Source organism: Lithobates pipiens, unplaced genomic scaffold, assembly GCF_037356315.1.
Source record: "Lithobates pipiens isolate NorthernLeopardFrog02 unplaced genomic scaffold, aLitPip1_a1.2 Scaffold_1, whole genome shotgun sequence".
In the NCBI taxonomy this organism is placed as follows: domain Eukaryota; kingdom Metazoa; phylum Chordata; class Amphibia; order Anura; family Ranidae; genus Lithobates; species Lithobates pipiens.
Genome location: NW_027507685.1, coordinates 121,477,920 through 121,492,872, shown reverse-complemented (window position 1 = coordinate 121,492,872; position 14,953 = coordinate 121,477,920). Strand labels below are relative to the sequence as shown.

The following is a 14,953-nucleotide window of genomic DNA, read 5'->3' as shown; positions in this document are numbered from 1 at the left end:
TGTATTGTAAAATCTTGGATGAGAACCTTCTTCCCTCAGCCAGAGATGGTGTGGATGGGTCTTCCAGCATGACAATGACCCAAAACATTCCACCAAGGCAACAAAGGTGTCGCTCAAGAAGAAGCACATTAATGTCATGGAGTGGCCTAGCCAGTCTCCAAACCTTAATCCTATATAAAATTTATGAAAGGAGGTGAAACTTCAAGTTGCCAAATGACAGCCAAGAAATCTTAAGGATTTAGAGAAGATCTGTAAAGCATGGACCAAAATTCCTCCTGAAATGTGTGCAAACCTGCTGACCAACTACAAGAAACATCTTACCTCTGTGCTTGCCAACAAGGGTTTCTCCACCAAGGACTAACTCATGTTTTGCTTGGGGATCAAATACTTATTTTACTCACTGAACTGCAACTTGATTTATAACCTTTTGTATTTTTTTTTTTTTTTCTGGATTTTTGGCTAATATTCTGTCTCCATCATTTAAAATACACCTAAATGATAAAAATTATAGACCCTTCATTTCTTTGTAAGTTGGCAAACTTACAAAATCTGCAGGCAGTCAAAAAATTTCCCCCACTGTTTAGGTTCTTGAGACCCATGTATCAGGTCACATATTTTATTTAATTTTTTTACCCAAACTAATTTGTTGCCAGGAAAGTTGGGGATTTGGGGTCTTGCTTTTATAGCACAGGGAAAAACGCCTTTACAGTTCTGTTGTCTTTGCAGCTGCTGATCAAAGTCGGATAATGCAAGACCAGATGACTGGAGCAGCCATGTCTGCGCCCCCGGATCCTAATAAAGCTTTCAAAGTGAGTATCATCAGTTTGTACTTGTGTAGTGAAACTCCAGGGTTTTTTTTTTTTTTTCTATTTGCGAGAAGAAAAAAAAAAATGAACACTTCACTTCTATTCTTTTGGTATGTAGACAGACCCATTTCATTAACTTGCTTGAGGGTACAGTCCATTAGGATACTGAAACTTGCTCCCAAAAGTGGAACATCTGTGTATCTCATTTCTCCTCTTCGTTTGGCACTTTTCAGGAGGGGGGAGCGGGTACCTGTTTTTGACAGGTACCCTGTCCCCGCTTCTGTCTGACTTTGACGTGGTGAAGTACGTCGAAAGTCCGGCTCCCTCCCCTGCTGCCGGGCCAGTAAGATCCTAGCGCATTAGGGACCCAGCTGTGATGCCGGCGGCAGTACCAACAGCCGATAGAAACATCAGCTGGAGTGCCAACATCATTGGATTCCTGGACAAGTAAGAATCAATATATTAAGTCAGTAGCTACCGTATATGTAGCTGCTGACTTAATTTTGGGAGGGGCAGAACTCCAATTTAAAGGAATACTGTTATAAGAAAAATGAACAGGTTGTCATTGCTGATCTCTTAAAATGCTAGTTGCTGGGGCTTCACGTCAAAATTTTCCTATATTTTTTTTTTTTTTTCAGGCTGCCCTGGTCAGGTCATGTAATCCGGCTCCCGTGTGTCTGGCTGCAGGAGAGAGGAAGTGCTGACAATGGATGGGGAGAGTAAGCTTATGGGTGACAACATTGCTCACACAAGGCTCAACAAAACCTAGGTCGCCATAGCGACTGGAAATTGCATCCTGGCACCTGGACTACGCTGCAGCAGTGGTCTGGATTCTTCCCATGTAGCCCACCCCCACAGGTGTGCTGACTAAGGTCGGGCTGGCCTGTAATTGAGGCCGTGGCCTGCTGAAGCAGGACACACTCTCCTTTTATGAGGTGCGGCACTGTGATGAGCACAGCTGAGCGCTTCACTTGCTTGTTGTCACTGCCTGCCCACCTCTGACAACCTTAACAATGGGGTTGAGGTTGTGTGCTTGATCTGTCGCCCTTTCCTTTACTGCTGCTGAGTGCTGCCTATTAGTACCACCTCATCGGTGCTGCCTATTGGTACCATCAATGCTACCTATCGAAGGAGAAAAATTACTTATTTGTAAAATTTTATAACGAACGAACGAAAAAAAAAAATGTTTATCTTCTAATTTTCTGTCTGTTGCCACTTGGCACCAGGAGTGAGCAATTCCTACTGCCCAACGCCCCAGACATGCAGTTCCAGGAGCTGGGCAACCAATTAAAAAAAAAAAAAACTGTCAACTTTTTTTTTTTTTTAGCTGGCTCCTAGTTTTAAAGCGAAATTGTCAAGCCCTGGCTCATGGGCATTACCAGTTGTTGTCTAGTGCTCTCCTCTCCCCTGCAGCTGACACGTGACCGGAACAGCTGGAAATAGGCAAGTATACAGATCTTTCTTACACAGCATAGTCAGAATAGGTGTTAGGAGGAAGAATGCCATATTTTTACAATTAGTTGGTGTTTTCTTGGAATTCTACCTAAAAGTAAACTAATCTTTCCCTAATCGTCTTTCAGGACAGCCACTATGAGAGATAGACTCCTCCTCTTCCTCTGGAAACACTGCGCCAGCCCATAAATTCTTACTTCCCCTGCCGGACCTCAGTTATTAGTGTTTCCTCCGACGGGGAGACACTGTGCAAGGAACCAGGCCGATCAGTCGGGGAGGCTGTGGCCGTTTTGACGTTAAAGAACCCGGTTGAAAGAAGCAGGGGCTTCGTTTGGAGAAAGCTGGGTTCAAACCGTTCGAAACCAACGTCCGCGTGTCGGGCGGGTCGAACGGTTTACTTACCTCACCAGGTACTGCCACCCCTTCCGAGTCGAGCGTGGCTTCAGGTCGTGGGGGACTCCTATCGCGTCTACAGGGACGCAGCTGGCAAGCCGTTCGGAAGATTTCCCTGTACAAGGGTACAGTCCGCCCCTTTTTTTCTTTTAACCGAGCGGGCCGAACGACGGGCGACGTCGTATCCGGTGGAAACGAAGGCTTGACCTCAAACTATCGACTTCCGGGTCGTGGAGCTGATAGGAGAGCCGGGCACAAGCTGGAGATGAGTTCGGAACGCGCACAGGCAGCATGGAACTCTGTAGCAAGCAGTCACCTGCAGTAAGCAGTCACCTGCAGTCATGTCGGAAGCTGAGGCTCAAACAACAGACTCTATCTCCAGCATTCCTAAGGTAAGAGCACCCTGGGGAGGGGTACTCTCTATCTAGGATCCCCCCACCCCAATGTATGGTTCTATCATGGGGGGAGGGGAGGCTCAGATTCCTTCTTTTAAAAAAGGGTCTAGTGCACTCCCAGGGTTGTATCCCGAGCTTTGGATTGACTTTGTCTTTTTCTGTTTTTTTTCTTTTTTCCTTTTTTTTTTAGAAAGCTAGGGGAAAAAACTAGGTCTACGCATAGCTCTAAAAAGAAGTGTGCCTCCTGTAGGGACATTTTAGGGGAATCTTGGACCAAAGTGTTGTGCAAAGGCTGTATTGACTCCCTTGTTAGGGAAAGGGAATCTGAACAGGAGTCAGGACTAGCAGCTTCAGTCAAAGAGCTCTCGTCCACCTTCTCTTCTTTTAGGTCCCTTTTTGAAAAATTTCAGCTTCCCACGGGTCCATCTCCCCAGTATACAACCCCACCTCTAGCACAGAGTTCTGCTCCGGTCCAACCTGCTAGTACAGGGGGGACAGAGGTTGCAGGCCCTTCAGGGACAGGTAGGGAACTTCCAGACAGTTCCTCTTCCGATTCCCAGGAGGGTTCCGAGGGGGAGGACCAGGAGGAGTCCAGGAAAGCCTCCAGATATAAATTATCCCTTGATTATGAGGTAGAGGACCTCTTAAAGGCAATTTATGCAACCCTCGGTATCCAGACGGATAAAAAGCCCCTAACCCTGCATGACCAAATGTATTCAGGTTTGGGGGAGCCAAATAGAAGGGTGTTTCCAGTGCACGAAGTTCTAATGGAAACAGTTAAAAAGGAGTGGCAGGATCCGGAGAGAAAACCCTTTTTATCCAGATCCCTCAAAAGAAGGTTCCCATTTTCAGAGGACCCGGCGTGCCTTTGGAATAAAAATCCCAAATTGGATGCATTCTCCCAGGTCTCCAGACACACAGATTTGGCGTTTGAAGACATGGGGGCCTTGGCAGATGTCATGGACAAAAGGTTTGACTCTCTGCTTAAAAAAACGTGGGACTCGGCTATCGGCAATCTAAAGCCTGAAATGGCAGTTACAGTTGTGGCTCGCAATTTAGAGCACTGGCTCTCACAGATCCAACAACATATTGAGGCAGGCACAGATAAGGAAACCATTCTGTCATCCTTCCCTACTATGCTGCCAGGGATCACTTGCATAGCAGATGCCTCTGCTGAGTCCGTCCGCATGTCGGGTAGAACGGCGGCTCTAGCCAATTCGGCCAGAAGGGCCCTCTAGTTAAAAACATGGCCAGGGGATGATGCCTCCAAGATAAAGCTATGTGGGATACCCCTGACGGGGGACCTCCTTTTTGGCCCAGGGCTAGAGACTGTTCTAGAGCGGACAGGAAAAAATCCTTTCCTCTTAAACGGAAAACCCCCGTACAAACTAAAAAGGGGTTTCGTCTGCAAGAGCATAGGGAAACCTCTAAACCAGAGGGGAAAAAGAAAACCTGGCCCCAAAAAGGCAGGGGCAGAGGAGGGGCGATTTTTCGCCCTCCTGTCCAGCCCCGTAAAACCCAGTGACATTCCAGCTACAGTGGGAGGAAGACGGGGGGGCCTTTCTACCACAGTGGGAGACAATATCCCCCAATCAATTTATTTTAGGGGTAATAAGAAGGGGGTACCTCTTGGAATTCTTAAGACCACCCCCTCAAAGGCTCCTTGTCACACATCTACCCAGGTGCATGGTAAAGGCCGAGGCCTTGCTAGAAGCTCTGAGGGAATTGGAGAATCAGGATGTTATTCTCAGGGTCCCAAAAGCAGAAGAGGGAAGGGGGTTTTATTCTCACATCTTCGTAGTGAAAAAACCCTCAGGGAAGCTCAGGTTGATTCTGAACTTAAAGCCCCTGAATGCTTCAGTGACATACAAAAGATTCCGCATGGAATCGATCTTTTCAGTAAAGGCTCTTCTGCCCCGCAACTGTTTCATGGTATCTCTGGACCTAAGGGACGCGTATTTACACATCCCTATAGCCTCGCAGAGTTTTCTACGCCTTGCCATAGATTTAGGGGGAGAAACAATACACTTTCAGTTTCAGGCCCTGCCATTCGGGCTATCCTCTGCACCCCGCATTTTTACCAAGGTCCTGGCAGAAGCCATGGCCTTTCTTCGGCTCCAGGGGATATGTATAATAGCCTACCTGGACGACCTGCTTTTATTTGCAGCATCCCCAACACAGTTGGTCAAGGATCTCGATCTAACCAAAGGGGTCCTTACAGACCTGGGGTGGCTTCTGAACTTGGAAAAGTCCAGCCTGATCCCCTCACATCAGATCTATCTAGGTTTCCTGTTGGACTCAACACTGTTGAGTTTTTCTACCAAGAGAAAAGGTACAAAAGCTGGACAGAGCGGTGGCCTCTCTTCAGAGCAACCAGCTGGTTTCCATAAGGGTTCTGATGTCAGTATTGGGTCTCCTTACATCTACCCTCCCAGCAGTGCAGTGGGCAGGGCTACATTTTCGTCCCCTACAGACCTTCATCCTAGGGGTGTGGGACCACAGTCAGGAGGCTCTAGACACCCTAGTACATATTCCTCACCAGGTAAAGAGATCCCTCTGGTGGTGGAGGAAAATGACGAATCTGTCGCAGGGGCGTTTGTGGCTCATCCCGGTTTCTCGGGTAGTGACCACAGATGCAAGTGGAAAAGGTTGGGGGGCACATTTGGGTTCCCTTCTAGCCCAGGGCACTTGGGAGGACGGCGAGTTGACTTGATCGTCCAACTGGAAAGAATTAAGGGCAGTGGGACTAGCCCTCAGATTCTTCAAAAAAGAGCTCCTGAGGTCACCACATTCAGGTGCGGTCGGACAACTCTTCCGTAGTGGCCTATTTAAACAAGCAGGGTGGCACGATAAGCGGAACCCTGTTGTCTTTAGCGACAGAGATCCTGTCCTGGGCCGAAACCTACACCCTTTCGCTCTCAGCAGTTTTCCTGAGGGGAGAGAAAAACGTGGTAGCAGACTTTCTCAGCCGAAAGAGGCTGAGGGAGGGCGATTGGGTTCTCAACCAGGAGGTCTTCAATCTCATAATAAAGAGATGGGGGTCTCCAGAGGTGGACCTGTTCGCGTCCAAAAACAATGCAAAAACCCCCTGTTTTTTTTCTCCCTAAAAAGGGGAGAGGGAGCCTTAGGTGTGGACGCCTTGAACCAGAATTGGCACTTCAGAACTTGCTATGCCTTCCCACCTCCAGCGTTGTTGCCAGTAGTTCTGAGAAAGTTTCAGATGGAAAGCACATCTCTGATTCTGGTGGCTCCACATTGGCCCAAGGGAGCATGGTTCTCAATGCTAAAGCAGTTGGCGGTAGAACCTCCCCTACTCTTGCCCCCTCGGGACGATCTCCTCTCTCAGGGGCCAGTCCTCTGCCCACAAGTACGCCAGTGGAAGTTAGCGGCCTGGCTACTGAGGAGGGTTTATTAAAATCTGAAGGATTTTCAGAGAGACTAGTTTCTACCCTCCTGGACAGTAGGAAGAAGGAAACTCGCCAGATCTATGAAAAGGTCTGGTTGCGTTTCAACAAGTTGTGCGCAGAGAGCTCTTTCCCAGTACGGAGCTCCGCCGCAGTTTTGGAATTTTTACAATGTGGGGCAGATAAGGGCTTATCCATTAGTACCCTTAGGGGTCAAGTATCAGCCCTCAGTGTTTATTTAGAAGATCATTTGGCTGCCAACCCATGGGTAGTCAGGTTCTTTAGGGCCCTGTCCAGACAGAGACCGGTCCAGGGTCTGTCCTTTCCCAGATGGGATTTATCTTTAGTTTTACAGAGCTTAACTGGACCCCCCTTTGAGCCTTTAAAGGAGTGTTTTCTGAGAGAGCTTACTCTGAAGACATTGTTTCTGGTAGCAGTAACAGCTGCCAGGAGGGTCAGTGAGATGGAGGCCTTATCAGTCAGGGCTCCCTTTTGCGCTATTTTTCCGGATCAGATAGTTTTAAAGACCGATCCAGCCTTTTTGCCGAAAGTGGCACCCGGCTTTCATAGAAGCCAGGAAATTGTTTTGCCCTCTTTTTGTCCCAATCCCTCCGGTGAGAAGGAACTAAGATTTCATGTTAGGAGATGTATCCTACACTATCTGGAACTGACCAAGACATTCAGAAGGTCAGATTCCTTATTTGTTTTCCGGGGCCAGAAAAGGTTGTAAAGCGTCCCGGCGCACTATTGCTAGGTGGCTCAGAGTAGCCATCGAGCAGGCTTATTCAGTTGCAGGGAAAGAAATCCCAGTGGGTATTAAAGCACACTCCACTAGAGCTACGGCAGCCTCCCAGGCAGAAAGAGCGGGAGCAACGCCAGAGCAGATTTGCAGAGCAGCAACATGGTCCAGCTATTCCACTTTCGTAAAACACTACAGAGTGGATCTGGTGTCGGCAGGTGAGCAGACCTTTGGGCGAAAGGTTTTGCAAGCTGTAGTCCCACCCTAACTGGTAAGTGCTCGCTTATCCTCTCATAGTGGCTGTCCTGAAAGATGATTAGGGAAAATTAGAGTTACGCTTACCGGTAACGTCTTTTCCAGTAGTCTTTCAGGACAGCCCTAGTTCCCACCCGAAAATTGGGGGGAGTCTTACAAAAGACCAGAGCGCAGCAAGATAATGGTATTTGATAAATATGTTATTAATGTGTTCTTGTGTCTCCCCAGCTGGCCGGAGGTATTCTCGATATAAACTGAGGTCCGGCAGGGGAAGTAAGAATTTATGGGCTGGAGCAGTGTTTCCAGAGGAAGAGGAGGAGTCTATCTCTCATAGTGGCTGTTCTGAAAGACTACTGGAAAAGACGTTACCGGTAAGCGTAACTCTAATTTTTAGTACTATGTACTTGTCTCATCATGCTCCAGAGGGGCAGTGAGCTGTCCTCAGCCAAAATGATCAGGGAATAGCATGCTTGCTATGATCATATCTCAGTTGTGTAGCAAAATAAGAGCAGTGCTGTATACCCAGTACACTATGTAGCGCACAGTATTTTAACAAAGATGAAAGGTTAACTGTTGGAAAGCTAAGGGTAGAGCTGGCAATGTCCGAAAATTTACCCAAAGTTCAGTACAGACTTTTAAAAAAAGACGCGCAGCATTCTGCAGATTTGCTTTTCTTGTGTTTGTGCCATGTCTTGTGTTAGAACTGAACTGGTGACTTGAGGTTCAAAGAGAAGTATGGTAGCCAAAGTAAGTCATATTTGTGCGACATGGCCCTGAGATCTACTGTTTCCATATTTACTAGGGAATTATGAAAATTTTGTCAGCTTTAGAAAATTACAACAGCTACAGACTGTAATAGAAATGTATGTGTTTGACTTATTTGTTGTATCATTTGTTTAAATTACCAACTTTTACTTCTAGGCTGAATGGGAAGCCATGGAGATAACAGAGCATCAGTGGGCCTTGGAGAATGTGGAGGAAGAGCTGATTTCTAAGGACTTGACCTTGGACTACAGCCAGTGATCACTCCGCACAGCCAAAAGATTCTTTATCCAGAGTATTTTTTCCTACGGACTAGTGCCATAAGCGAATAAATGTTTTATAAGCTATAAGCTGCTGCTCTTATTTGTTCCAGTGCAATCCACTTGCTATTAAATATTTCATAGCAACTCTCAATCCTTGAGACTATAAACACAGATGATGGTCTCCCTGAGCTATCCAGAGATGGTAAAATGAGAAACGGTACAGGGTATATTCAGTGTGTCAAAAAGGGAATTCTTCTTCCTGAAAGAAACCCATGGTTGAGAGATGCAAAAGGAAGTAGGACTGCGCTACGGATATTAAATGCTACAGGGTTAAGAGCTGCCTTACACATTTTATCCTATCCAATATAAATAAAATAAAAATATGAATATAAAATATATGGTAAAGAAGTAGAAGGTAGAAGTGGCGCTATTCCCTAATGAATCCAAAAGAAGTAATTTTCTGTCTAAATATTTTTTTACCAAAATTTGTTAGATAAACCTATTTTTACCAGAATGTGTCTACTTTCAATAAGATTCATTTTTTTATATATATATATATATATATATATATATAATTTTTTTTTTTTTTTTTTTTTTTTTTCTGTCTGAATTAATAGTCCAAAAACATGATAAAAAAAATGTGCACGAGTCAATGTGACAAATGCTGTGACTGCTTCTTAATATGCTGAAAAAATCCCTGGTGCGTTTTTTCCATGCAAAGTAGTGGTTTTGCACTCCTCAGATACCCTGCAGGGGTAAATGTGCCTTCACAGTGTGAGCCCCTGTGTCACTTTGTGGTGTCTCCCTGGGAACTTTGTTTTTTTTCAGCATGGGCTAGTCATCTCGTTCAGATGTTCCATAAAAGAGGACTATCCAGTGTAGTATTTCTTTAATTACCAATTAAGTTTAAAAAACTACTCACATTCACCAGTATTTATAAACGGCAATGCTTTTGCGGCTGCCGCCGATCTCTGTAGCTTTAACGGAGAGAGAGTGCGTCCTATGGCCACGTCTTGCGCGTTTCATCATCAAGACGTCATCCGGAGCGCTCTCTCCGTTAGGACTGCTGGGATGCACTCTGAGTTTAAATCTACAGAGATCGGCGGCAGCCGCAAAAGCATTGCTGTTTATAAATACTGGCGAATGTGAGTAGTTTTTTAAACTTAATTGGTAATTCAAGAAAAGCTACACTATGGATATTACTCTTTTTTATGAAGCATCTGAACGAGATGACTAGCCCATGCTGAAAAAAACGAAGCTCCCAGGGAGACGCCACAAAGTGACACAGGGGCTCACACTGTGAAGGCACATTTACCCTTGCAGGGGCAGGGTATCTGGCGAGTACAAAACCACTACTTTGCACGCAAAAAACGCACCGGGGATTTTTTCAGCATATTAAGCAGCCACAGCATTTTTCACATTTGTGCACAAGTCATTTTTTTTTATCTTGTTTTTGGACTATATATATATATATATATATAAGTTTTTAACATCACTGCTATTTGGAAAGGGTGTTTTTTTTTTTTTTTTTTTCCCCACGGTTGTAATAAGATATTGATTTAGGCACGCAGATTGGTCACATTTTTGTGTAAGCCCCAAATTTTCTACACCACAGAGGGCCAAACACTAGATTTTATTTTCACAAGTACATTAATTCATCTTTACATTTACCACCTTTCGGTATTTGACTTTAGGATCTCACATTTAAGTATTCAATCATTGTACACTTAATCACTTTTTGTTTTTCCATTTTTATAAAAATAATTATTTTATAGGCATTGCCCAGGTTTTTTTTTTTTTACACAGAAAACCCTGAGGTTGGTTTTTAAAGGACCATAGCCTTTTTTTTGGAGTAATCCAAAAACTCACCAGGGGGGCCAACACCACAATTTTTAAAACCTTTTTCACATTTTTAAAAAAATTCATCTCCTCTTATTCTATTGAAATTAGACACATTCTGGTAAAAAAATATTTAGACAGAAAATTACTTTTGGATTCATTAGGGAATAGCGCTACTTCTACACATTTTCTCATAGCCCCCACACTCATTCAGGAACTGGAGGAGATTTCTTTTTGGTGAAGAAGGCACAGAAGAAGCTGGTTGAGGACCCAAAAGGTTAAAAGGCTTCTCGTCTCTCAAAGAAGAAGAAAAAAAATATTTAACTTACCACTTAGGCAAGATGGGTGGCATAGGTCTTCTAGTGTGATCCTAGGAATGCAGTGGATCCCAACTCTTGCATCTTCTTGAGAGACTTGGCCTACTTCATACAACTGCGGTCTTGGGGTTGATACCTTAATAAATTGTAATTCTCTATGCCCTATCGAACTGACAGCACAACTTACTTTACCTGGTTCAGACCTGATATGCACTACCAAAGCTGCAGTAAGTGCCACTGTTTTTAATGTGCCATACCAAAATACATTTTGTGCAGAGGTGATCAGGGCCTTATGGCAAAGTGCTTTTCTTTTTTTTTCCTGACAGCATTAGGTTATGTGCATGACAGGCTAGCCCCCACTTACCATGTATAATAAAGAAATAATAGTGCAATTGTGACCATAGGGCGAAAAAAAATAAAAACAGTCATGCAGGGTGATGGCAGCAGCTACCCCTGGATAGGTCCTGAGTTAACCAAATACACATATGAAAGGGGAGGGGGTGCCCCAGTATTAATAATTGGAATAGATCAGGATAAAGGCACTCACATGAATTGGGATCAGCGTACTGTCGTCATCCCTTCCACCTCCGTATGCAGCCAAAACCAAGCCTGCTGAAGACCACAGGAAGCCAGAAGCACTGTGTGAGGGCCTGCGCTCCAAGCACAACAGCGATTCTTTCCAAACGCTTCCCAGCTGAGTTCTGCAGATACAGATTTTGCGCTTACCTGCCGCCCTCTGCAACCACCACCAGCTGCTTATCTCTGCATATTGCAGAGGGCCACAGCCACATGCTGATCCCAACTCATGTGAGTGCATTTATACTGATATATTCTATCCAGCCCATCCACCCCTTTTCCACTCACCATGTAGCTAAACACCAGCTGACATACCTCATAGCCCTGGTGCCCAACTAGCAGCCACCTCAGGTTTGAGCTGTCAGTGAATCGATCAGCTTCTGCACAGGGAGTGCTTTGTGAGCAGAGCACTGTAAACATAATGCTGGATTTTGCATTTGTTGTCACGATGAGAGGGATACCAGCGCTGGCTGTCTCTGTGACATGATCTCTAATATGTGGGTGAGCTATGACTCGATCTGTGCTGTGTTTAGAGAATCTGCAGGTCTGGCTACATGTGCTGTGAGAGCGTGTGGCTGCCGTTGTCCTTTCTGACATGACCTTTTCTTTCTTGCTGGCCAGAACAGTGCTATTCAACCTATTCCTTCAGTTTGAGATCTTCTCTTCATTATGATTGCTAGTGACTGGACAGTGTTAATGACCATCCTACAGCACATTTCACAGTGGAAGAGATGCTGAATAGTGCTAGAGGTGAGCTCATGTCAGAAAGGTAAGGCCCACAGACTAACAATACTTGACCCTGCCCGGTAGACATAAAGTGGTTGCTAAATCCTCCTTAAATCATTTTCACCTAGAATGTCCACTGCTGGCTCTAAGCCTAAGAACTGAGCAATCACACGACTGGTGGTTGCCGAGTTCCTGGAGCAGAGAGTGGTGACTGTCGGTCACCGCTCTCTTCTTTGCCCCACCAGTGCTCATTGGGATGCCAGCCTGCTGGGTCACAAGAGCAAACGTAAGTGTATGCCTGTGACCCAGAGGAGAAGTCTGGCCAAAAAGCTTTGGCCATACCTCTCATTTAAACTCCTTGTTCATTAACCACTTACAGACCAGACCACTTTTTGCGATTCGGCACTGCATTGATTTAACTGACACTTGCGCAGTCGTGCGATGTGGCTCCCAAACAAAATTGACGTCCTTTTTTTTCCCCCCACAAATAGAGCTTTCTTTTGGTGGTATTTGATCACCCCTGCGGTTTTTATTTTTTGCACTATAAACAAAAATAGAGCGACAATTTTGAAAAAAACGCATTTTTTACTTTTTGTTATAATAAAGATCCCCCAAAAATATATAACCATTTTTTTTTCCCCCTCAGTTTAGGCCGATACGTATTCTTCTACATATTTTTGATAAAAAAAAAAAATCACAATAAGCGATTGATTTGCGCAAAAGTTATAGCGTTTACAATATAGGGATAGTTTTATGGCATTTTTTTTTTTTTTTTACTAGTACTGGCGGTGATCAGCGATTTTTGTGACTGCGACATTACGGCGGACACATCGGACATTTTTGGGACCATTGTTATTTTACAGCAATCAGTGCTATATAAATGCAGCGATTCCTGTGTAAATGACACTGGCAGTGAAGGGGTTAACCAGTGGGTGGCAGTGTAGGGGTTAAGTGTTCCTAGGGGTGTGTTACTAACCGTGGGGGGCTGGGCTTTCATTTAGTGAACATTGATCTCTGCTCCAATCACATGGAGCAGAGATCAGCGTCACTAGTTGCTAGGCAGAATTGGGAAATGCTGTTTACAACGGCATTTCTCCATTCAGCCGCCCCGTGAGACGATTGCGGGTATGCCCGCGGTGATCGAGTCCACGGGACCCGCGACCAGACTCACAGGGGTCCCGACCGGCGCGCTCACGATGGCAGGGCGGCATTAAAGATTGGACATACCTGTACACCAATATGCCTGCCCATGCCATTCTGCCAACGTACATCGGTGTGCGCCAGCTTGGAACCGGTTAAATGGTCCAAAGAATTTAAACTGGCAACAGCTTCATAGGCAGCCAGGGCTCATTGATGCACATGGAGAGCAAAGGCTGGCCTATGTGGCCCGGTCCAATAGAAGAGCTACTGTAACTGAAAAAGTTAATGCTGGTTCTGATAGAAATGTTTCAAAACAAACAGAGAATTGCAGTTTGTTGCATATGGGGCTGCATACAACTGGTCAGGGTGCCCATTCTGACACGTGTCCACAGCCAGAAGCACCTACAAAAGAAGGTGGCCTGGTCTGATAATTTCAGTAATGGTTGGAGGAACACAATGGAATGAATTCAATAAAGCTGCTGCGCCATTTTAATCTCTTGTTCCCCTTTCATTATCTATTTGCAAAATCTTTGGTTCCGACAGCGACTCGTGCACCAAATATTGGAAGTTCCAAAATACGCCACTTTTATATTATTTGACAATCGGTGTGCACCATTAAGTGTGCCAAATGTAAAAGTAGAGCTAATTAAGACAAACTCTCTTTTGGCGAACAGAGAGAAAAACTGTCTCTGACAGGTTTTATAAAACTATCTCTCATGCATTCTAAAAGTGGTGCACCCTGAGCCAAATTCAAAGTACAAGTTGTAGACGGGTATAGACATTTGGTGCATTCTTCACCACTTTTAGAATGCATGAGACACACTTTTGAAAAATCTGCCTGTGCCAGTCTTTATGAATTCCAGGGAATGAGTTTGACATGGTCTCCAGATCTCAATCCAATCAAGCAACTGTGGGACATGCTGGAAAAACAAGTCCGATTCATGGAGGCCTCACCTTGCACCTTACAGGATCTGCTACTGATGGCTTGACGCCAGCTACCATAACATACTTTCAGTGGTGTCCATGCTTGGACAAGGTTGGTGGTCATAATGTTATGGCTGATCAGTTTTTGTGTAAACAAGCACCTGTCCTTCCAAATTTTATCTGTTGCTGAGGTGCTAATTTCTGCCCTTATCCGAGGGCCTATTTACACAACGTGTTGCTCAAATGTAACGTGATGCCAAGGATTAGGGCATGTTGTGTTAGGACAGCATACTCTGTTTTTTTCTTTTATAAGCCTATTAGTTTTGATGGGGCTGGCAGAGCTGTGGAACTCTTTAGCAATAAACTTACATTCCACGTTAATTATGATGCCAAAATTTGTGTGCTGTAAATTTACTCCAGCATTGCTCCTGTTTCTTCTTGCTGAAAGCTGCCATTTGGTGAATTCCAGAGCCCCTGAACAGCAATAAATCAAAGCGGAATTATCTCATTGATTTAATGGTTTCTAAAACAGTTACGTTTTTGAAATTCCGGGATTGCTAACTGCCATGCTTTTGTTCTCAACCAAATTATCTATTGGTTGGTGTCATAACTGATAACATGAAGCACCATAGCAGTTTCCTTGGCTGTAATAGATGAGGGTTTAATTCTGCTTTAAAGCTGTCAGCAGATCGGCCTTTACAAACTCAGCAATACCTAGAAATAGAGAGCAACTAAGCATGTGCAGAGCAGGGTGAGATGTATCACAGTATAGGCACTTATTTATTTTTAGATTTTACATAGCTATACCTGCAAAAGGGGATCTAGCAGGACTTTTCTGATAGTAGTAAAGTGTTTTTTTTTTTTTGGACTTGTGCCTACAGGTAAGCCTATAATAAGGCTAACCTGTAGGCATGTTGAATATCTGCTAAACTTGCAGTGTTTCGGAGATATTCCCACTGGAT

General features: G+C 44.7%; 1 protein-coding gene across 1 annotated transcript in view; it reads left to right on the top strand.

Moving 5' to 3' along the window:
- LOC143974238 (ER membrane protein complex subunit 3-like) overlaps positions 1 to 8,556 on the top strand; it is a 34,095-nt gene extending 25,539 nt beyond the window's left edge. Inside the window, exons 7-8 of the mRNA XM_077475410.1 lie at positions 727 to 809; positions 8,366 to 8,556. Of these exons, the coding sequence (XP_077331536.1) occupies positions 727 to 809; positions 8,366 to 8,467 (185 nt within the window). The 3' untranslated portion in view covers positions 8,468 to 8,556. The remainder of the gene's footprint in view (positions 1 to 726; positions 810 to 8,365) is intronic.
- Positions 8,557 to 14,953: the final 6,397 nt, after the last annotated feature.